The sequence below is a fragment of the Poromitra crassiceps genome (genome assembly GCF_964638095.1).
Source record: "Poromitra crassiceps genome assembly, chromosome: 14".
In the NCBI taxonomy this organism is placed as follows: Eukaryota; Metazoa; Chordata; class Actinopteri; order Beryciformes; family Melamphaidae; genus Poromitra; species Poromitra crassiceps.
Genome location: NC_139633.1, coordinates 24,138,151 through 24,160,699, shown reverse-complemented (window position 1 = coordinate 24,160,699; position 22,549 = coordinate 24,138,151). Strand labels below are relative to the sequence as shown.

At 46.5% G+C, this 22,549-nt stretch overlaps 1 protein-coding gene across 1 annotated transcript in view; it reads right to left on the bottom strand.

Annotated features, from left to right (window-relative positions):
- Positions 1-21,966, bottom strand: part of LOC310789437 (protein FAM53B-like) — a 37,699-nt gene extending 15,733 nt beyond the window's left edge. Inside the window, exons 1-3 of the mRNA XM_083651079.1 lie at positions 21,834-21,966; positions 6,456-6,676; positions 3,862-3,916 (exon numbers count right to left, since the gene is read on the bottom strand). Coding sequence (XP_083507205.1) covers positions 3,862-3,916; positions 6,456-6,536 — 136 coding nt within the window. The 5' untranslated portion in view covers positions 6,537-6,676; positions 21,834-21,966. The remainder of the gene's footprint in view (positions 1-3,861; positions 3,917-6,455; positions 6,677-21,833) is intronic.
- Positions 21,967-22,549: the final 583 nt, after the last annotated feature.

Below are 22,549 nucleotides of genomic sequence, written 5' to 3'. Positions count from 1 at the left end.
TTTTTAAAACCTGGAATGTATCAAATTAAATTTTTTATTTTTTTTGGCTGGACCACCAGTCCATTATGCGAATGTCACTGAGTGACTGAGTGAAATTACACCATTGGTCAGCCATGGCACACCCATACATTACACAGTGTTCCATTTGCGTCAGTTGGCACTGTGCTGCTAGTTAAACAGTTTCACTGCATGAAACATAAAGGTAACAGCCGGACTCCGGAGCAGGCTATACACACACACACACCACCGCCTCCTCTCTTCTCCATTCAATGGACTAGCCTAGCGTGTCGACCGATCGACCTGTTGAGCGCGTGAAGCGCTGTTGCTAAGCGTTTTGGCGGCAACCGGGTGAGCGCTGGAGCCTAGCTAACGCTAGCCATTAAACAGGATGCCAGCTCTTGGTACCCGCCCCTGCTTCATCCTCATCGTCTAAAGTGACATTGACGAGGGGCGCGCTTCAGAAACGGTTTCAATTGTTTCGACTCGAGATTGAGAACAGCTTCAGCGCTCACGGCTGAAAGTGCTACTTTTCCATTGGAATTAATGACGGAACAGCGCCAGCGCTTTTGTTACGGGTGTTTGGTGGACACGGGGCCTTAGTGTGAGTAAACACATCACACACGGTGCAGCCATATAGAGACACTGCGTAACGCGTCATCATTCAGAAACCACGCCCAAGACGGGGGAAAACACAAACTCCTGTCCAATCCTGGCGTTCTCCTATGTCACGTGCATGGTTGCGTGTTGCACCAAAAGATCGTATATACGGAAGATGAACACTCCAACTAAAGGCCTAAACATGGTCGTCCGTCCGCCTCGAATTGGAGCCGTCTCGCCGTCTGGCGGCGCCAGCTAGCCCTACATGCTAGGACGCCACTACGCCCTCCCCCCTCCCACCTCCTGTGGAAGCTCCGTGTGAAAATGGCGGAGATTGTGTGCCAGGCAGTCTGAATGAAATTGAATGTAACGTTCCCAATTCTATGTATTAAATTCTAAAAAACGACCCTCAACATTTGGGAAGGCTAAGCCACACAACTAGTTCGTTATAATCTAACGTCATGCTTTGAAAGGCGACTTTACGACGATGAGCCAGGGCAACGGCCAGTCACAACTCTCCTGCAGCTGACGTCACGCACGTATCGTCGCCGTGAAGTCACATTTTCGAGCAGCCCCCGTCAGCCGACGGCGCCCCCTCCCCGTACGGGGAGGGCGGGGCGAGGCTCTGACGGACGACCATGTTTAGGCCTTTACTTCTTGACAGCTAGATCCACATTTTTCTTCTCGCCAATTCTCAATGTCTTCCTTGTTTTGCTCAGGAGTACAAAAAAACTTGAACTGGCGATTTTTTACATTTGTTGTGTGCGCAGCCCCACCACACAACAGCTTTTAGCTATGTTTAATTCAAGGAAAATGCCGCTGGTGTGTGGAAATGAACGGAGCTCTTCCCCCGTGATGGGCGTGGCCTATTACATGCAGTGTCTCTATACTAGGTTTTGACCTAGAGTTGTCTGCATGGACCCTGTTTCCAAGACACGCGACTTCCGGTATCATCAGTACACTAAGATAAGCATCAGCCAGTGAAACGTACAAGCACATTTCTCTTGGTGTGACAGCAAGTCAACTGGTGGTACTGCAGGCCTCCCAGTATAGAGAGCCAAAGTGGAACGTCACTTCCTGCTTTAGCACTGTACCAGAGAGATTTTCATCAGCCATTTATTTTCCCATAGACATTTCGTAAAATGCTTATAAAAATAGTTTTACTTGTTCAAACCAAACGGTTCAGATATATTTAGAAACAGGAGAGATCGGATAACATTTCACTCAGACCAAAACATTAAAAGAATGTGGGTTTAAAGAAAATGTTTTTTTTTATGTTTTTTTTTTTTAAGTTTTGGTCTGAGTGAAATGTTCTATGGTCTCCCCCGATTCTAAATATAGCTGAACCATTTGGTTTGACCAAGTAAAACTATTTTTATAAGCATTTTACAAAATGTCTATGGGAAAATAAATAGCGGAAGAAAATCTCTGGCACAGTGCTGAAGCAGGAAGCGACGTTCCACTTTGCCTCTGTATATAGGACTTGGCTCGCTTTGCTTTGGGTTTGAAGATGCCAACTGTCTGACAATACGAAACAAAAGGAATGTATCACGCGGGCCGTGGGCAATAATACACCTACGGTAAAGAGCCATAGTGGCCTCTAGGCTAGCTAATCGAGCCAAGAGGTTAAACACGGGGATCTATTGAAAGCAGTTGGCCAAAAGCCCGCTTTGCTGATCCAAATGCCATCCTTTGGGATGTTTGTCTCCAATTTTTGGCCCGCGCCCTCGCAGACTGCTGGACGGAAATCATTGTTTCGGGGGCCGACAAAACAATGTGCGGGGGCTACAGTGACGACCTGACAGGAATGTTAGGAAACCAGCTCGACAAAGGGGACAACAGGGATGGACTTCAAGAAGGTCATCCTTTGAAATCAAAGACAAACTTGCTGGTTCAAGCAGCAAGACAGTGCCACACAGTGTTCATGTCAACGGTAACAACAGAAATGTCCCTGTGATGTTGCCAGTTGCCACCTCTCCCCCTTAACCCATTGATACCCGATGCAGCATTTGTGTGTGTATCCCTTTAAGACCCTTGAAGTCTTAAAGGGATACACACACAAATGAGGGATATACACGCAAAATAATGCTGCGTCAGGTATCAATGGGTTAAAGTAGAAGATGATAGTGTGCGACGGCAGGGGCTTGTGTTTACAGTAGCACGTCTGTTAGGACGGTGAGAGGTGACTGTAACACTGACTGAGCCACAGAGACATTGTTGACATAGGCAACAGCGCATTCAGTGACAGTTAATGGCCATGGGAGCAGTGTGTGTGTGTGTGTGTGTGTGTGTGTGTGCGTGTGTGCGTGTGTGTGTGTGTGTGTGTGTGTGTGTGTGTGTGTGTGTGCGTGTGTGTGTGTGTGTGCAACGCTGTGTGGAGGCAGGTGCAACCCTGCTCATGAGCGAGGGCTGAGTGACAGATGGAGAAAGGGAGAAGTGAGAGAGGGGACAGGCGTGACAAAAAAAGAGGACAAACAAAAAAGACGGTTAGAGATGGGCTCACTCAGCCTTACACTTCTACGTATCAAGAAATCACAGGGGCAATGCATTATGTTATTATGACGTTTATGCTCACCTTTCAGATCTTTTTTTATTCTATTTTCTGGCTTTTGATTTAGATTTTTTTATTTTTTTCTGGCTCCTTCCCCCCCCCATTTTGTACTTGGCCAATTCTCCCCCTGCTGTCCCGGTCGTGGCTCCACCCCCTCTGCCGATCAGAGGAGAGCCGTAGACTAGCACCACGCTTCCTCCGATACATGTGCAAGTCGCCAGCCGCTTCTTTTCACCTGACACACCGAGAGGAGTTTCACCGGCAGGATGTAGCGCACGGCACGGGATGATCACGCTATTCCCCCTCCCCAGTTCCCCTCCCCCCTCCCGAACAGACCAGAGGAGGCGCGCTAGTGCAGTGACCAGGACTCATACCCCCACCTGGCTTCCCACCTCCTGCTGCAGACAGACACGGCCAACTGTGTCTCTAGGAGCGTCTGACCAAGCCGGAGGTGCCGCTGCCGGGAATTGAACCCGCGTCTCTGCAGTGGTAGGCGAGTGCTCTTACCTCCACACAACCCAGACGCCCCCTGGTGGTAGGCGAGTGCTATTACCTCCACACACTACCCAGACGCCCCTCAGCGTTCACATCTTGAGTCAATGGACAGGAGAGGATGAGGGGCATCTTTAGTGCATCAGAGAGGAAGATGGAGAGAGGGAAAGACAGACAGAACAGAGAAGAGAAGAGGAGAAGAGCGAGGGGTCCACACTCACCCACAGTTCCACAGGAGAAGAGGGTGGTCCCTCTGCTCATGGTGTGGAGCTCACGCTGTGGATGACGGACAGTCAGGGAGATGAGAATAAAACCAGACCTTCAGTTGTTTACCCCAGTCACAGACATACTGACTCATTACACACTATCTCAGGATGATCTTTTCAAATAGCAGCTCATACCTTGAAGAATGCACCATCCGTAACTGAGATACTTAAAAGGAAAACAACCCTTTTATCTTAAAAAAAATAATCAGAGGCACTTGTTGAGAACCATATTAGCTAACTTGTAACCCCCACAAGAAGCTTTGTTCTTGAGGAGTAGAAAGCAGTTTTGTCTACACACACCACCGACCTAACCGTCTCCGTGCGAGAACTCGCCGTTCTTACAGCAGGGTGGTGGCTGACTGTGCCAAGCACAAAAGGAAAGTCTGTGATACACTTGCTGTGTGAGTCACCTACGGGGTTTATCACCACAACAAAACCATGTTTCCTCAGATACTAGACTCCATCCAGTCCAACACGAAGGTTAAGACTGATTACAGATTAAGCCAATTTCACCCGAGGAGATTTCACTAACGCCGTGTGGACTGTTGAGTGACGAGGAAATGACGTGCTATTAAAGGTGAACTATCGTACGAAAAAGGTGCGGGCGTTGGTTGCTTGGAGTTCCCAGCCAAAAGCTACAAGAGTCTGTATGTATGGTGGAGAAGCCAAGACACAACCTCTGACCTCATTAAGCTCTGAAGGTGAACACAGAGTGTGATAGTGTTAGAGAGACAGAGGAGGTTAAGGCTGTTTTACGGTTATAAGACAAAGTGTCGACAGGTGTCGTGGATGAGAGAAACAATATTAGGGAGACGTCTGCACAAGCTGTCTCAACATACACACACACACACACACACATTGAGGCTGAGCTACGGTAGCTAATCAGATTGACATTATAGGCTAGTGAATTAACTGACATCATAAGCTACGTTACCTGTCACCTCTCTATCGCTGTGATATGTCCGCAGGGCTGCAGCAGTTCATTGTTTTTTCTGCAAGTTTAAAATCCCTCCATGGCGAGTCGTGGACTACAGGTGAGGATATTTACTAGCCCGTTGTACCGATTTCTCCTGAAAGCCATTCCTAACTATTTTTTACTACTTCTATAGGCCTACTACTACTTTTATCCCGCTCGACCTGTAGCTGAGTTGGACAGCTGTTTCCATCTCCATGGCAACGATAGAAGGCGTGGTCCTGCCGACCAATGAAAATGTAAAGGCAAATCAATGACGGCGTCTGGGATTGCGACCGTACAAATTTCCACAGGTTCGAGACCGACACATGATGTCTTTTTTTACATAATTTTTGTCTTAAAACACCGTCGACAGACACTTGTCTTAGTTACAACCAAAAAACAGCCTTAAGACCTATGCTTAAGACGGACGCACCTGCAAGGTAGATTTCACCTGTCTGCTGTAGCCTAAAGTGGTCTAGAGCAGACCACAGGGGTTCCTATCCTATTTCTCACACCCTAAATATGTGCTGACGATCCAACAGACGTGCGTTTAACATTTTATCCCATCTAGGAGGATTTTGTTGTTGAGATTGGATTTCACACAGAATTTGTACAGTAGGTGGGGGAGCTAACAGTGAGGGGAGTGAGCGCTTTTATCTGATGACTCACTCTTACTAAGAATGATATTCTAACTCCTGGTTGAAGCCATGATGCAACTGATGTCCTCTTAAAGAGCGTTTCAATGCCGTCTTGCTGTTCATTCAATGTATTTCCAGTTGAGACAGGATGCGGGGGCAGGATATCGTGCGGGGAGGGACTGTTTGAGAACTCTTCAGAAGATCTAAACGCTTCGTGCTTCAATCTCGCGCTGGCAGATTTCACATTTTTCAAAATGAATCAATCCGAGCCGCCGCGACCACAAACGCAGTATCATAGGAAAAGGTGAACGCCCAAAAAGCACAGTCAATATCGTGATGCTAGTCATATTGAAAGTTGTAAAGTGGGCAGGTTAGATATGATGGGAGTGGTGGTGAAGGAGGGGAGGGTCTGGTGTAAAAAAAACAATCTACCATGGTGTTATTGGTTGAAATAAAATGTGACATGTGACATTTCCCAGGAAATAAAAGTAATGGAAGTTTCATAATAATATAAAAAGAAAATGTGAGAAAAATAATAATCCAATGTCATTTAGTGTTAAATAGCTGTATGTTATGATTCAAAAGAATCAGCCGATGAGGTGAAGAACTTGTTTCTCGTTTCATCGTGACTTTTAGCGACAGCTGGGAAACCACAGGCAGCCTTTCTTTATGGCTCACTAACGTTATGAGTCGGTGACTTCTGGCTACTAGATGATGGGCTGCCGACGCGTTTCTCACATTGTGCAAGTGAGTGTCCACGATTACAGCTGGTTAGTGTGTGGCATGTGGTTATGCACTCATGCACGTCGCTCATCGCTCTGACCTATTCATTTTGCAACGTTTGCACATCTGAACGCAACACCGAGTGTGTGTGCTGCTGCATCCCCGACGGCGACGACGACGACAGTACACTTTTGAGTCAGAGTCACAAGGTGAAGGTAGTGTCTCTCACTCACCAGCAGTCTCTCGTGGTTCCTGGACCTTACATCATTGACACCCTTCTTCTTGTCCAGTGTTTTTGAGAAGATGATCACCATGGTAACGCACAGCTCTGCTCCAGTCTATTGCAGTGCGGGGGAAGGCCGCGGGCGGCCATCTTTAGATGTGGCGACGGGGCAGGTGGTGCGTCGGGGCGAGACAGACGACCGGTGGATGACCTCCCATCTGCAGAGCGGCCCTTAAATGGTCGAGGATGGGAGCAAAAGAGAGACAGAGGAAGAGGAAAAAGATAAATACCTATTTAAATATACACAAAACATTTCTTATGTTAGCACATCAGAACGGAGATAGAAAGCAGAGAGTGAGGGTCGACACTGAGTGCGTTTACTGGAAGACTCTGATACGATTTATGGAGTTAGCGGATTATTCAAGTGGTCATGTAGACAGTATAGTCCGACGATTATGCTTTATCGGATAAACTTTCAGTTTTATTCAGTGCACAATCTGGGCACACAGAGTCTATCGGTCTAACGATAATAAGACTCTGGGACAGACAGACGGACAATATTTCTGGGTTTCCGCTGTATGGTGGATGTCCGCGTCCAGACTTCTGCTTCCAATGCGCCGCCGTTAGTTTTTACAGTCCAAACGATGCGAGAGTGGAATTGGAGCTGATCGATTGTAGGTTCAGACATTATTTCGGCTCATAATAATAATAATAATCAATAGCTGCATACAGTATGAGACGTTGACGGAAGGGCCGGGACGTCATCTACGTAATCTCAATGTCCACACTCACGGACTCACTCACGGACTTTGAGGCACGTTCCCACGACTTACTAAAGTGCATGTAAACGCGTCACTCAGATGATTGTCCTGACCTGATTATTCTTATCGGATTATCGTGTGCATATAAACACACTCATTGATGGAGTTATCAAATTCATGCTACTTCTCACACGGAGGACTTTTGTGTTCTCATATGGTTACACAGAACAAGACCTTCTCCCACCATGCCACCATGCTGTGTAACAGGACAGGTACAAAGACCTTCTCCACCATGCCACCACGCTGTGTAACAGGAGGACAGGTACAAAGACCTTCTCCCACCATGCCACCACACTGTGTAACAGGACAGGTACAAAGACCTTCTCCACCATGCCACCACGCTGTGTAACAGGACAGGTACAAAGACCTTCTCCACCATGCCACCACACTGTGTAACAGGACAGGTACAAAGACCTTCTCCACCATGCCACCACACTGTGTAACAGGACAGGTACAAAGACCTTCTCCACCATGCCACCACGCTGTGTAACAGGACAGGTACAAAGACCTTCTCCACCATGCCACCACGCTGTGTAACAGGACAGGAACAAGACCTTCTCCCACCATGCCACCACGCTGTGTAACAGGACAGGAACAAGACCTTCTCCCACCATGCCACCACGCTGTGTAACAGGACAGGTACAAAGACCTTCTCCCACCATGCCACCACGCTGTGTAACAGGACAGGAACAAGACCTTCTCCCACCATGCCACCACGCTGTGTAACAGGACAGGAACAAGACCTTCTCCCACCATGCCACCACGCTGTGTAACAGGACAGGAACAAGACCTTCTCCCACCATGCCACCACGCTGTGTAACAGGACAGGAACAAAGACCTTCTCCACCATGCCACCACGCTGTGTAACAGGACAGGTACAAAGACCTTCTCCACCATGCCACCACGCTGTGTAACAGGAGGACAGGAACAAAGACCTTCTCCCACCATGCCACCACGCTGTGTAACAGGAGGACAGGAACAAAGACCTTCTCCCACCATGCCACCACGCTGTGTAACAGGACAGGAACAAAGACCTTCTCCACCATGCCACCACGCTGTGTAACAGGAGGACAGGTACAAAGACCTTCTCCACCATGCCACCACGCTGTGTAACAGGACAGTTACAAAGACCTTCTCCACCATGCCACCACACTGTGTAACAGGACAGGAACAAAGACCTTCTCCACCATGCCACCACACTGTGTAACAGGACAGGTACAAAGACCTTCTCCACCATGCCACCACACTATGTAACAGGAGGACAGGTACAAAGACCTTCTCCCACCATGCCACCACACTGTGTAACAGGACAGGTACAAAGACCTTCTCCCACCATGCCACCACACTGTGTAACAGGACAGGTACAAAGACCTTCTCCACCATGCCACCACACTGTGTAACAGGACAGGTACAAAGACCTTCTCCCACCATGCCACCACACTGTGTAACAGGACAGGTACAAAGACCTTCTCCCACCATGCCACCACGCTGTGTAACAGGAGGACAGGTACAAAGACCTTCTCACACCATGCCACCACGCTGTGTAACAGGACAGGAACAAAGACCTTCTCCACCATGCCACCACGCTGTGTAACAGGAGGACAGGTACAAAGACCTTCTCCACCATGCCACCACGCTGTGTAACAGGACAGTTACAAAGACCTTCTCCACCATGCCACCACACTGTGTAACAGGACAGGAACAAAGACCTTCTCCACCATGCCACCACACTGTGTAACAGGACAGGTACAAAGACCTTCTCCACCATGCCACCACACTGTGTAACAGGAGGACAGGTACAAAGACCTTCTCCACCATGCCACCACACTGTGTAACAGGACAGGTACAAAGACCTTCTCCCACCATGCCACCACGCTATGTAACAGGAGGACAGGTACAAAGACCTTCTCCCACCATGCCACCACACTGTGTAACAGGACAGGAACAAGACCTTCTCCACCATGCCACCACGCTGTGTAACAGGACAGGTACAAAGACCTTCTCCCACCATGCCACCACGCTGTGTAACAGGACAGGTACAAAGACCTTCTCCACCATGCCACCACGCTATGTAACAGGACAGGTACAAAGAGTGGAGGACAAAGGATTCCAGCGTGTGGGTGTGTCTGTCTGGCAGGAGGTGAGCAGGGCGAGAGGAGACGGGCCTAAACACAACCCAGCACACACTCAGGTTTGACTACCTAGCACCTCAGCAGTGCTTCTCAAAGTGAGGTCCTGCAACCCCAGGGGTCACGTTTCCCAGCAGAGCACATACAGCTCTTTAATGTCACTGCTGTTACATACGACTAGTTGGACAATATTATACAGAGAAAAAGGCTGCTGCTGCTTACCGCTATATTCAACTCCGTTACCAGCGTACACGTACAGTAAACTAAACAGGACATAATGCTAACTACTTCTTTAACCCTGTCAACTAGGGATGGGCATTTTAAGTCATTTCAATATTCGAGTACCGGTACTCTCTTTAACTAATGAACGAGTACTCGAGTACTCGTTTATTAAGAATAATTAATAATGATAGTGTCCTTTTTTGCATAATTATGCGGATGGTCCGTGTCCTAGGGGAAACAAGCGAACCGAAGTTGAGCTATGTTAAGATATCGTAGGCTATAGGCCTATAACAATATCTATTACTATGGTAATGATCTGTTCACACATAGGCCTGCATTATGGAGAAGCGCGTGTCTGTCTCATTTCCCCCTGCGTTATTAAAGTGCGAGTACTCGAATGGTAGGAACGTTACTCAAATAGTAATAAGTTATGAACGAGTACTTGAGTACCCGAGTACTCCTAACCCATCCCTACTGTAAACTTTACAGGGTTACAGAAGTAGTTGGCATAAGGCCATGGAACATTTAACATGCAGAATCCACAGAACAGCAGGGAATCTAAATATGGTGGAGCACAAAGCACATGTTTAGCTAATCCTGGAAAAGACATCACTCACATCACATGACTACAGATGTGGCGAAGAAACACAAATAGCAAAAAAAACATATAGGGAGCTGAGCCGCGGAGGTTGCATCACAGACTATCCACACCCACAGATACTATAAGTAGAACACTAGCAGTAGCTGCAGTAAACACAAACTCTGAAAATACTTGAAGTCCTCCATACTAAGAGGAACTTGAAGTATTTTATGAAGATGTAAATGACGGGCACGATCAAGCATCTTTACGTTTGATCCTTCATCCAGGCAGAGCGAGCGGAGCAGGAATAGCAGCAGTGACCTTGGACTTGGGGGTTCAGCCCCTTCATTAGCCGGCCACCAAACACACTGCCACAGCAACCAATTAGAGAGCAGCTGCATGGGTCACATCCTCCAATCAACTGTTTGCTAATGACAACAGCCAATTAGAGAGCAGCTGCATGGTTCACATCCTCCAATCAACTGTTTGCTAATGACAGCTTTCTACTGCGGGGCAACACTTGAGGCTAATGGGGCTTCCAGACTGTCCTACCGCTGTAATGTGTGGTTTTAAGTGAAGCGAGGCTTGTTGGGCTTATAGAGAGGCAAAGTGAACGTCACTTCCTGCTTCAGCACTGTACCAGAGATTTTCTTCCGCAATTTATTTATTTTTCCATAGACATTTTGTAAAATACTTACAAAAATAGTTTAGTTGGTCCAAGTTCCAAAAATAGTAAAAATAGTTTGGTCCAAACCAAATGGTTCAGCTATATTTAGAATCGGGAGAGACCATAGAACATTTCACTCGGACCAAAACTTAAAAAAAAAAACATTGGAAAAATATTTACTTTAAACCCAATTTTCTTTTACGTGGTCCGAGTGAAATGTTACGCGATCTCTCCTGTTTCAAAATATATCTGAACCGTTTGGTTTGAACAAGTAAAACTATTTTTAGAAGCATCTTAATGAAATGTCTATGGGAAAATAAATGGCGGATGAAAATCTCTGGTACAGTGCTGAAGCAGGAAGTGACGTTCCACTTTGGCTCTCTATACAAGGCGGACTACAGAGCAAGCACTGGCCATTTGTTTTGTCGTAACTCGTGCATGTGTGTCAGAGCTGCAACGATCAATCGATGAGTCGATCGACAGAAAATTAATCGACAACTACTTTTTAAATAATGGATCGATTATCGTTTTTTAGTCATTTCTTAAGAAACAAAACAACATTCTCTGACTCCAGCTTCTTAAAATGTGACTTCTTTACTCCTCTATGACAGTAAACTGAATATCTTTGGGTTGTGGACAAAACAAGACATTTGAGGTTGTCATCTTGGGCTTTGGAAAACACTGTCCCAACAACTAATCGATTAATTGAGAAACAAATCAACGGATTCATCGATAATAAAAAAAACATAATCGTTATTTGCAGCCCTCGTCAAGAAGGAAATGGATGCCGGAGAGACATCGTAAAACAAAGATGGAGTCCACACAAGGTTTGCATAAGACAATTTCCAGGCAGTTGAGGCGTGTCCATGGCATCCCTATCCCTTCCCTCCTCTCTCCTCTGCTTTCCTCTCGTCTCCAGCCTACATGGAGCCTCCAAATGTTTCACGTAGGCCAGCCCCAAACCAACTGCTAGCATATGACTTCCATTAAGTCCATTTATACCGGAGAGTCAGTGGAGCAGAGCTGGGCCTCCGCAGGCGAGGGGCTGGTACTGCGGGTGGGAGTCAGACGAGAAGGCAATGTTCTTCCTGATCAGTTTCGCAGATTACTTGACTGATTAGGAGTGACACTGAGTTATGGGCGCGGCAACGCAACAAGGTTGTGTCTGTGTGTGTGTGTGTATATGTGTGTGTGTGTGTGTGTGTGTGCGTGTGTGTGTATATGTGTGTGCGTGTGTGAAGAGAGCAGGAATGGAGGACCGTGAAGGTCATGTGTTAAGGTTGTTACAGTGTATTCTTTGACTGATGGAGTTAGGAAGTGTGACATACCCCAGAACAGCACTTCTTCAGCGTGAGTGTGTGTGTGTGTGTGTGTGTGTGTGTGTGGGTGTGGGTGTGTGTATGCCGACCTGCATGTATGTGTGTGTGTGTGTGTGTGTGTGTGTGTGTGTAGTGACTGGCAAGTGGGGTCATGGGAGAGGTCAACACGAGTGTGAATTCAGCCCTGGAGCCATGCTTACTTAATGAAGCAGCTCCTTATGATGGCCAAAGCAGAGGTTCGTGGAGAGAGCGCTGAGCTTGCAGAGCAGAGTACTGATCAAACGCTCAATACTCACAGTCTCCTCGTTGGTTAACGTTGTTATTGTTTGACTTCCTGTCTTTCAAAAATTCCAGAAAGACACCACAGATAATAAAACCAGGTTGTCCAACAGGTTTCCGATGACTATGACTCCTGTGTGGTCATTTATTAGTGAACAGTGTTGGGCAAGTTACTTTCAAAATGCAATACGGTATACTACATATTACTAGTTACTTTCATTTGAAAGTAATGCTACTTTACAATAGTACTGTCTGTGTAGAGTAACTAGTTACTTATAACTAGTAACTAGTTACTTATTACACTACTTTGGCATTATTTTCACCAAAATAACAGCAGTAGCAGAATGACATCGGCGCCCTTGAACCATAAAAAACACCGTCTTGATGTCAGTATAAACTGTCCAAAATTCTAAATGTTGTCCTTTTCCTTTGTTATTGTCATCTATAGTGCTTATTTGCATAAAAACACACAATTTGATTAGGAAATGATTGCATCCTTATTTAAATATGTGCTTTGATAAAACAAATGTAACTGAATTTGTAACTTGTGTCACTTGACAAAGTAACTAATACTGACAAAGTATAATATTACTGAAATCCTATAGTAATACGTTCATATTACTGAGTTACTGCTAAAAGTAATATATTACATGTAATATGTTACTTTTTGTAACGAGTTACCCCCAACACTGTTCGTGAAGTGTGTTAAACCTGGCCCCCTGTACGTCTATGTTGCCTTACATAAACCGCAGACGGGCCAGCTTTCTTGTACATTGAAGAAATTTTTTTCACACACTATGGTAAATGGAAACAATAATAATAGCATTTAGGCCTGTAAAATGCTGTAGAGGAAAAGTCAACTAAATAACCTGCTTTTCTTGGTTTTGTGTAAACTGGGGGTGCAGACAGCAGCTCTTCTTGGCTCACAATAGCCAATGACTCAGGAGGGCAGCTAAGATAATATGGCTCCGTGCCCCGGCTGAGATTTGTACAGGCAGATGAATAGACGCCTATTTGGGGGCCCCTGAAGTCCTGTGGGGGGGGGGGGGGGGGGGGGTGTTTGGTGTCCATCACCAATTGGCTCTGCTTACTGCATACTTGTGCGGAGCGCGTCTGGTGTCAAGCCTTTGATCGGTGGCTGCGATCCGAACGGCGTCACCTCGTTTCGTACTAATGAAATAATCAGGACCAAACAAACAAATATGGATGACACCTGGGGGAAAATCATGCATACGCATACCAGACACTCATTTTCAAAAGTAAAACTATGAGGGTGTAACATTTTTCTGCCCTTCAAAGACACTTTGTAAACCAGCAATGTGCTACAGAACATTTCGCACAGAGGCAAACGATGTTTTTGATGTTACCATCTGTTTTACCTGCGGGATATGGTCATGGGAGATTGAAACTGACTTAAAAAAGAAAGAAAGTTCGTACTTTTCTTTTTGCACACTCGTGTTGCTGTGTCGCCTGGCTGGCTGGGTGAGAAAGTGAGAGGTCTCTCTTGTGAACGTCTGTGGTGTTGATGGTCGATTCATAGTGAACACCCGGCCGCCCCTCTCTCTCTCTCGTATATTAAGGCCGAGGGAGGTCGTAAAAACTGGTCCTAGGGAGGTCAAGGCATACCATTGAATCCTCTGGCCGTCACCCTAGCACCCGCTGCCCGGGGGCACGGCGTCCAAAAACAACACGCCATCGTGCAGCTCCGTCTTCACGAGTGCGTCAACAATGAAGGTCTCTCTCTTTCAGTCCCACGTTCTGCCCCGTCAGCGGTCAGGCTCTCTGGCCTGCTGCGGCGGATTCCTCCTCCACGTCTCTCTAACGACGGTGACCGTGAACGTCAGCACACACAAACACCGCCGGCTATTTGACGACCCAACTCGAGGAGCGCTTTCAAAAGAGCGTCCGCTCGATTTCAACTTTGCACCGCGAGCCCGTCGCCCGTAGCAACAGCAGCACGACGAAAAAGGGAGAGAGGATATAAAAGTGTCAGAACGTCAAATAGGCTACGCCTTTCTCAAGAATAAACCTGATAGTCCGGTTAAGTCATTCAACCTGATTATATAGCTTTCTGCTTATTAGCATGCAGAAACACTTTTGGGGTTTTCTCCCATGTTCTCCCTCAATTATACTTGGCCCATTCCCCCCTGCTGTCCCGATCGTCGCTTGCTCCACCCCCTCTGCCCGATCCGGGGGAGAGTTGTAGACTAGCACGTGCTTCCTCCGATACATGTGCAAGTCGCCAGCCGCTTCTTTTCGCCTGACAGGAGTTTCACCGGCAGGACGTGGGGAGGATCACGCTATTCCCCCCAGTTCCCCCCCCCCCCCACCCCCCGAACAGGCACCCAAACCCACCAGAGGAGGCACCATAGTGCAGCGTCCAGGACTCATACTTCCACCGGCTTCCCACACACGCAGACACAGCCAAGTGTATCTGTACTGTGGGAACATGTGACCAAGCTGAAGATTCAAGATTCAAGATTCAAGTTTATTGAGTGTCCCAGAAGGGCAATTTGTTTTTGTTTTTTAATGCCGCTGCTGGGAATTGAACCCGGGTCTCCGTGGTGGTAGGCGTCTAGGCGATGCAGAAACATTTGTATTACATACGCTGTGTACTTACACACTTCCCCATACACTGTGTGCTATCAGCAGGGCGCTGCTTCCCCTGTGGTCACATGTCGCCGCTCTGTTTGGGTGTGGATCAGAAGCGTCGACTTCATTAGCGAATACGTGACGATGAGAGGAAAACCCCAGAGGAAATCCACAAAGCCTTGTGAAAACGATTTGACTTCAGATATACAGCATATGGCCACGCCCTCTTTCACCAAAAGGAGGAACGAAAGGCCATCATCATGATTTCACATCCACATTTTAAGTATGCTGCAATATATCAAGCGTGCGCGATGCTCTACTTTAAAATTAAGGCCAAGCCAACATATTTGCTCTGGTAAAATTAGCTTGTCACATGCAATTAAGTAATGCGACAAGTGTCAAATCAGATATGCCATGTCGTGTGAATAGATTGTTGCAAGTAAAAATTTGAATGAGATTTCGCAGCTATTCCCTCGGGGACATTTTCTCCCTGAATTACTTCATAAAAAAAAAACAGTTAAAGGAACACTCCGCCCATTTTCAACCAGCTTTGTATCATTAGAACATCAGTAGTATATCAGAAAACTATAAACGGTTTTGAAGTCTGTCATTTAATTTGACAGTTATTGAGTGTTAAAGTGTGGACCAGTGACATCACTGGTCCACACTAACTCAAATTAATAACTCATTAACTCAAATCAACTCTCAATAACTGTCAAACTAGATGAATGATGAATAGTTTGACAGTTATGGAGAGTTGATTTGAGTTAGAGTTATTAATTTGAGTTAGTGTGGACCAGTGATGTCACTGGTCCACACTTTAACACTCAATAACTGTCAAATTAAATGACAGACTTCAAAACCGTTTACAGTTTTCTGATATACTACTGATGTTCTAATGATACAAAGCTGGTTGAAAATGGGCGGAGTGTTCCTTTAAGCTGTCCAGAGTTTCGATGAATTCAATAGGTAGCCATGGCAACCAAATACATAACAGAGGATAATGCTGACAACTGGTGATGTGAAAAAGCCAAGGACATATCGCCTAGGCGATAAAGAATAACTGAGTGTGCACAGCTCATCATTTCCTTATCAGCGGGGTGTGTTGGTGTTAAGACACTGGACACTAAAACCAATAGTTCCTCATACAATCTGAAATTTCTATTCCGGGTCAGTGCTCTGTGTCAGAGCGAACCCTTAGTTCATTTCCAGGCGTAACAGAATTGACTGCAGCGGGATCAGGTGTTTCACTTTGAGCATGAGGAAGGTATGGGGGGGCCTCCTCCTGCCCCCTGGAGTGACCCTCGCATGCCAGGACTCTCCATACATCAGGTACCCCACTAATTACACCCCCCACCCCCCCCTCTTTCCGCCTGTGGTTTCTTCCATTACCCGTGAGTGGCTGTTCTGTTCTGTGCACACTAACCAGAGCCCTAATCCATCAGGGATACATTACATGGGAGTCTCCAGACCGAGCCGGCCGAGCCACGATCGCACGGCTCCGTCAGGGGGGGGACCACTCCTATATATACTGTGTAAATATAGGTGACGTTATATAGATTGTCATGATTAATCATCAGCAGCCAATGTATAGAGTGACACTGCCCTCCGAAGCGCTCTTACATAACGCCATACTTTTCCTGTGGTGGATGATGATGTGTATGTCGGGGGGGGTCGAGAGGTGAGAGAGGGCGGGCGGCCGGGACGGGTGGGAGAATGTCAGAAAAGAAAAGTCGGAGCAGCATTCCATAGGTCCATTCATTCATTCATGAGAGGCTAAACTAAACCCACCATCTGGAGCCTTTGACCGCTCAGTAGTATCGTGTGTGATGATAAGGTCCATATGCTGGACGGCCAGAACAAGACCTGCAGCAAGAGCCTTTTCTACGCATCCGTCTTTTACTTTAGCAGACTGATTTATCTGATTTATATGATCTGGCCTGATCTCGATTTGGAGGTGAACTTGTTGAGAATGGCTTCAACTTGTTCACTGCAATACTTCCATTATATCTCGACTCCACCCATATCCTCCTAGAATGCCTCGTCTGATCTACTGCAGAGAATCAGGTGATCTGCTGCCGTTGACAATAATCGCTTGCAAATCTCCCTCCCGGCCGGTTTTCAATCTTTTACGCTGTTGTTTTTTGCGATGACCTGCAGGTGTGTGTAAAACATGTCGATGGACTCAAGCGCCAGACTACTGAGCAGCAACAATTACAATCTGGAGGCCTAGAGTCAGGAGTTATGACACTGTGTCTGTCGCCATGACAATAAACCTACTTGATGCGAGCAGGGGTTGACAAGACACACTGGTCCTGTTCTCGAGCGGCCTCGGCTTTGCACAAGAGCCAGTCCAGTTCTGGAGAATTACATGAAACGGCGGGTTTGATGGCACCGTGCTTTACTGTCGAAAATTGCTCCAACCGCTTAAGCTTTGTCACAGATGTGGAAAACAGGTTGGGCAAATACGTCGAATAGAGGCCGTCTGTGCCAAACGGCAACAGAAACTTTCATTTCTCGTTTTTTTTTTTTTTCTCCTGGGGTGGCGATTGTGGGATTAGATCGACGACACTACACTGGATCTCCAAGAGAGAAGTGATCCGAAGCCTGCGTGATTCACACAGGAGCTATGTGATGTTATCAACAGGATATTTTGAGGAGAAGCCAAGCCAAGACAGCTGAGGGAAATCGACAGAAGAATGCCCAACTATTGTCGTTCATAACAGTAGTTTTATGATGACACAAGATGACCACAGGACGAAACATGAGGTCACTCTGGACTATGGGGAACTTCCAGCGCTGGGAGAAAAAAAACAAGTTTCCAATATGCCACATGCAGACAGAAGTGTACAAGCGCACACACGCACACACACACACGCACACACACACACGCACACACGCACACACGCACACGCACACACGCACACACGCACACACACACACACACACACACACACACACACACACACACACACACGCACACGCACGCACACGCACGCACACGCACGCACACACACACACACACACACACACACACACACACACACACACACACACACACACACACACACACAACCTTTGCATGCAACAACACTTCAATACCACCAGTCGGACACCGGATTTGCAAATGAACTAACAGCCTGAGGGTATAGTCACTCCCTTGAGCCTGTATAAAACACATTTATTTTGGTTTCTTCTTCATTTTTTTAGTGGAGATGATTCCTCATCGTCACCACCACCACACAGAAACGTCTCCTCCTAAATCCCTAAAACAATCGAATAACAGAGAGAAGATCTATGATAAAGACGTGCACAATGTTCCAATAAATACCACTATTATAGTCTGGGATTAGGCTTAATCCATGTCTCAGAATACCCCCTCCTCCTGTCTGTCATCTAACTGGCCGACTAACCAGCCTATCAGAGTTTGTCCACTGATAGGCACAGGAAGAAGACTACTTAATAGCCAATGGGACGTGCCGATGGGAGGACTCTCCCATTGCATCCCAGAATGCTTTTCATCTCCTAAGTGGAGTCTGTCTTGGGGGGGTTGGGGGAGTGTTTCCTCTGATGCATGTGAGAATGCCTCTTTTCTTCTCTGCCGCAGGTCTTTTGGCTCTGTGGGCGTCGAGACGCCAGACATACAAATCCATCATGTTAATGAGGGAGGAATATATACACACAACAACAGCGAGGAGAGAGAAAAAACACAAACAAACTGCATCCAACAATATTGACCGAGTGAAAAAATCCGTAGGTGGGTGATGATGTGGTGGAGAATGAGTTGCCTGTGGCAACAACAACGGTGTTGGTGAGAGTTTCAGTGTGTGTCTGAAGTAGTTCTTCTGACTGCAGGTCACGCAGAAGAAAGAAGGGAAGCTGTTCAAATGAGTAGCGAGCAGCACATAGAGAGGCACAGACAGGCATGGCTAACAAGCCCTTTTTCTGCTCGCTTTGCATAATGCCCTGGGCCAGAGAGCGGGTGAGAGACGGAGAGAGAGAGAGAGAGAGAGAGAGAGAGAGAGAGAGAGAGAGAGAGAGAGAGAGAGAGAGAGAGAGAGAGAGAGAGAGAGAGAGAGAGAGAGAGAGAGAGAGAGAGAGAGAGAGAGAGAGAGAGAGAGAGAGAGAGAGAACCTACATACAAACAGTGAGAAATGGGCAAAGAGTGAGACCGAGACAGACAAAGAGAGAGAGAGGGAGAGAGAGAGAGGTGGCAGCGTGCGTCAGTGTGTGTGCAGGGAGGGAGTGAGAGTTGACACACAGACAGAGACAGAATGGACCAGCGCCTCGCACAGCACACAGCTGCCCACTGGCAGAATGGACCCCTCTAATAGGGCCTTTTGCCTACCGCACAAAGGCCTTGCAAATGTGTGCGTCTTCAGCACACACTGGAGCACAGACTGATCCCCCCTTCAGAACCAACCGGCCTTCATTGCTTCCATTAATTATGGCTATATCCCCCATGTCCAAAACAAGTTCTTCTTGTCTGTCGGCACAGCCCATCTATCTAAGTTCTGCTTTCAATAAAAGGATTAAAAGCATAAAGTAATTGTAAGGAAGTGAGGCAGACAGGTTTGAGATTTGAGAAAACTTGTTTAGCCAATCAACAAGTAGCCTACCGTAGGGAGTATGCTAGCTAGCTAATCAAGTAATCAAACTTGGCAAACTTTCAAGTGACTTTCTGACACCAGGCTGCAACATTCAAACAGTGGTTTAAATTTAGAAATGGAAAAACACCACCGTCATCTAAAGCAGAATCAAAACGCTCCCGACCCGGTTTCTCTGAAACCTGAACAAGCCATAGTGTGTGAGGCACCCTTATCAACATCCCCTTTGTAATTAGATACTAGACCCGGCGTCCGGTTCAATCTTTGAATGCAAACCTGAACTTAAGCTTGCGTTTGTAAGACCATTATGGAATTGTTGAAACAACTATTGCATTTCCTGTCAACCCATACTACCCAGCAATCCCAGAGTGGAGAGGACAACTTGTATTATGGTCGCCGCAAGAAACATTTCCAGGTATTGTCAGTTGGGCGGCCATCCTGGTACCAAACCAGTTCCTCCTGGTGTTTCGTTTATGCTGTCCACAAAGATCAACCAACGCTCATGCACGATAAGAACGGGCAAAACACAACCGCCGACCGACAGTAACTTCCTGACCCCCAAAGGGAGAGGAACACCTGACAAACCAATAGTCTCACACCGCTCCATATTCACAGGGTATTTGGTTTCCATTTTGCTGTGACATGGCAATAATGCAGCTATAAAAAGTATATAAACCCTGGCCAGTGATTAAGATAAGACACAAAACTGCTGATACATTAATCCACACACAAACCAGAGTGATTAGTATTGTAAAAGATTGATGGAAAAGATCCTATCCGTTTAAGGTGGGTAGCTCTGATTCATAGTCGTGAGTAAACCGAGTTTAGGCGAATATATACGCTTGACTGCGTCCCTGTCAAGGTGTTGTAATAGACTAACAATGTATATTTGAATTGAACTCCCGATACCAACTTTCTGTCGGGGGATGCAGTCACTCTCTCATGCTGATCTATATCTTTGATCTGAATACAGACACGAAAATTAGGAAGAAAGTGACTCGTGGTTAGACCTCATGGGGGTGTGTGTGTGTGTGTGGGGGGGGGCAGCTCTGCCAAACCACAAATGAGAGGCATGATTTTAATTACAGATAACAGCTCATCGACTCGGGATACCGAAAAAAAACGATATGTTGTGGAGATTGGTGAGTGATATGCAACCAGGCCTTGTGACTCAAGGCGTTCGAGCTTCTCTCACAGCCTCTTCGCATGAGTTGTGGTGAGCAGCAGTGTGCCAATATGAGCTGCAAGGCAACCACACGGACTACCCCACCTACAGGTTCCTGCAGTGACGACACACTTTCTATAGGTTTATCTCTGGTGAGAGATGGGAGGGCAGAACGCTGTATCAAGCACAGTGGTTCTCAAACTTTTTCCACAACAAAGACCCCTAGTATAAACTGACACAAATTAGACCACAGACCCCTATTATAAACTGACATAAATTAGACCACAGACCCCTATTTGATAAGATTTTATCCCAGGGTCCCCCATCTGATATGATTTTTGCTTTTAGATGTTTAATACAGAAAGTGTGTATGAAGCCCATGAGCAAAATAGTCATACATTCTGTCGTGTTACTTATGGATGGAATTAATATTGGAAGTTATTAATTCCCCTTTTTGCTGGGGACCCCCTCGAACCCCCTCAAGGACCCCTGGGGATCCCCGATCCCCACTTTGAGAACCACTGACCAAGCAGAAGCTTTTCACACAGCAATCGGTGGACGAGCACAGCACACAGACACAGAAGAGTACCGTATATCTCTCACTCGGCTAGAGACCAGTAGAACACAGCAGTTTCTCTGTTCAACCCCCCCAAAAAACGCTGTAATAACGCTGTAGTATAGGCTCGTCGACATGACATCCACAAGTACTACTACACTACTTCTCGTGTGCCAAACTCGTGTGCGTTTAATAACGTTATGGGTTACAGCAGAGAGCAGAGCATGAATGAGTGAGGCGATGCGATTACAACTTTACGTCCCTAAACCCAGGCACAATGTTGTCACCGTACGGTACATGATATGTACATGCAGAAGAAGAAGAAACCCAGGCGTAGAGACAAAGTAGCCCTCCACAAATAGTCATCAACTTTGCACAGACAGAATCGATGATAATATAAAGATGAATACCTGGACACAAGTATCGTTAATAAAGTATCTGAACAAACTACCTGGCCAGCAGAGAAGCTTTCGAAGTTAAGTCATCTTCGACTTCTGAGACAAAAGGACCAGAAAGAAAACAGAGAAGGTCCTCTCCTCACAGCTGCAGCCGCCTGCAGTGGAGCGCTGTGAGCTGTGGACTGAGTGAGCAGGACTTGTCTGCACGCAGGCAGCTGAGCATTGATTGTAACAATATCCGTGTGCGGCCAAACCATTCGGAGGGAGGGGGGGGATTTACAGACACTTTCTTTCACCCAAGACGACCACACGTGTCAGAGCAATGTAAAATGCAATTCAAACTTTGTTTTTGGTGTTGTAACTTAAAACACATGCATGTCCAAACTCACCTTCACACACAGCGCAAATCTTTATTTACAACCCACATCTCCACCCCTCACAACTTGGTATGGTCCACTGCTGTCCTCCCTGAAGCATTTATAGGTGTAATCATCATTATTTACTACTTTGTAATACCATGCATTTCATTGTTGTGAATGAGGCAATTCATACTTATTGTAATAGTTTTCTTTATACCCATTTTCTTTGTAAAAGTTTCCACAGTCTCTCTTGGTAGATCAAAGGGCCCATCATGTAAAACACCTCAAATGTGTTAGTTGTAATTAAAACATTGCCACTCAAATTGAAACAGAAAGAAAGTTGACAATCAAAAAATAAATCACTTATTGGGCTTTATAATTATATGTGAGATAGCCAGCCATGGTAATCA